The sequence below is a fragment of the Wasmannia auropunctata genome, unplaced genomic scaffold (genome assembly GCF_000956235.1).
Source record: "Wasmannia auropunctata unplaced genomic scaffold, wasmannia.A_1.0 LD336074.1, whole genome shotgun sequence".
Taxonomy (NCBI): Eukaryota; Metazoa; Arthropoda; class Insecta; order Hymenoptera; family Formicidae; genus Wasmannia; species Wasmannia auropunctata.
In genome coordinates, this window is record NW_012026816.1 from 3452508 (window position 1) to 3454002 (window position 1495).

The following is a 1495-nucleotide window of genomic DNA, read 5'->3' on the forward strand; positions in this document are numbered from 1 at the left end:
TTTTCTCCAATGTAAGTTTTTGATGTTGATGGCTTGTTGTAGTTGAATGTCGAGTCTGTTTGTAGTGTTGAAGTATTTCGTGTATCGATTATTGAACCTATAATTTGGTTAGAAATTTTCTTTTTATTGTTGAAAGAATCGTCAATGTATCCTTCGGCAACTGTACTAGATTTCCATCCACCATGTTGCTTTAACGTTAAAATATTAGCACCAGAGTCTGCCAATATTGTGGCAGAAGTGCGACGAAAAGTGTGGCCGGTATAAGAAGAAGGATCTGATAATCCTAGATACGATGCTATCGTACTTGGCATTTTCCCAAATTTATTGATTCCTATTGGTTGTTGGGTACATTTTCCATTCTGATAATTTAAGAAGAATCTGGAAGTTTGAATGTTTGCTGGCCTCAAAGCCATGTATTTTTTACAAATAGTATAAAATTTATCGGATATTACAAAAGATCTCGGTTTATAAGTTTTTGTTATTGGAATTTTCACTAATAATACATTGTCTTTGTCCTGAATGTTATCAATTGTTACTTTGGTGAGCTCTTCTCTTCTACAAGCACCACAAATCCCAAAAATCAAAGCTGTCTGTAAATAATTGATCATATATGTAAATAATGTATGAAATTTTTTATACAATATAAACATTTATTTTTATATTTGTAATGTTTACCTTTAAATCCAAGTATTTATTGTCTGGTGCCTCATCGAGAAATTTTTTAATTTCTTCCGCTGTCAGTGTTTTGGATTTTCTACTTTTGAATCCTTGGGCTTGTTTTTTAAGAAATGAAACAAGTTTCGGGTAATTATGTATATTAACATTATTGTTAACATTCAAGGTGCTTTTCAGCATCGAGTAAGTTGCCCACAAGCTTGATGGTTTATGAGTGTGTGACAATTCTGTGAAATATGCCAAAATTACATTTTCAGACAGTGATTTTATATTTTTTTCTGATCTCCAATTCATAAATTTGTCATATGTATTTGTATATTTTTCCCTGGACTTATTCGGTAACAAATTTGCAGTTGTTTCTTTGGCAATTTTTGTGATCTCTGACGGTGTAAGAATGCTCTCACTTTCGTCATTGGATGTTATGTTTTTGCTATTCATTTTTGGTTGTTAGATAATAAATACTGTGCAAAACGTGATCCTGTAACGAGGAATTGATTTGTATAATCTTTTTAGTACAGCAAATTCAGGGAACAGAGCTGTGATTCTGTAACGCGATAACGACATAATAACGATATCGTCGTTAAAAGGTTACAGAATTCCGGTTATTACATTTTGAGGTTATTACATTTTGAACATGAATATGCGTATACACATACTTGTGATTTCAGCTTACTGTGTAAAGATCGGAATGATTTTTAGACGATTTCACAACGCAAGTAAATACGAATATTTATTCGACTGTTGGGAACTAGTTGATTCTTGATTGATTTTGTCGCTGCCTCGCTCGCTTAGTGGCAGTGTTGTTCGGCGCTCTGGGCAC

General features: G+C 33.0%; 1 protein-coding gene across 1 annotated transcript in view; it reads right to left on the reverse strand.

Moving 5' to 3' along the window:
• The window catches only part of LOC105449760, a 3308-nt gene that overhangs the window by 560 nt on the left and 1253 nt on the right, over positions 1-1495 (reverse strand). The window contains exons 2-3 of the mRNA XM_011689145.1: positions 676-942; positions 98-590 (exon numbers count right to left, since the gene is read on the reverse strand). Of these exons, the coding sequence (XP_011687447.1) occupies positions 98-590; positions 676-942 (760 nt within the window). The remainder of the gene's footprint in view (positions 1-97; positions 591-675; positions 943-1495) is intronic.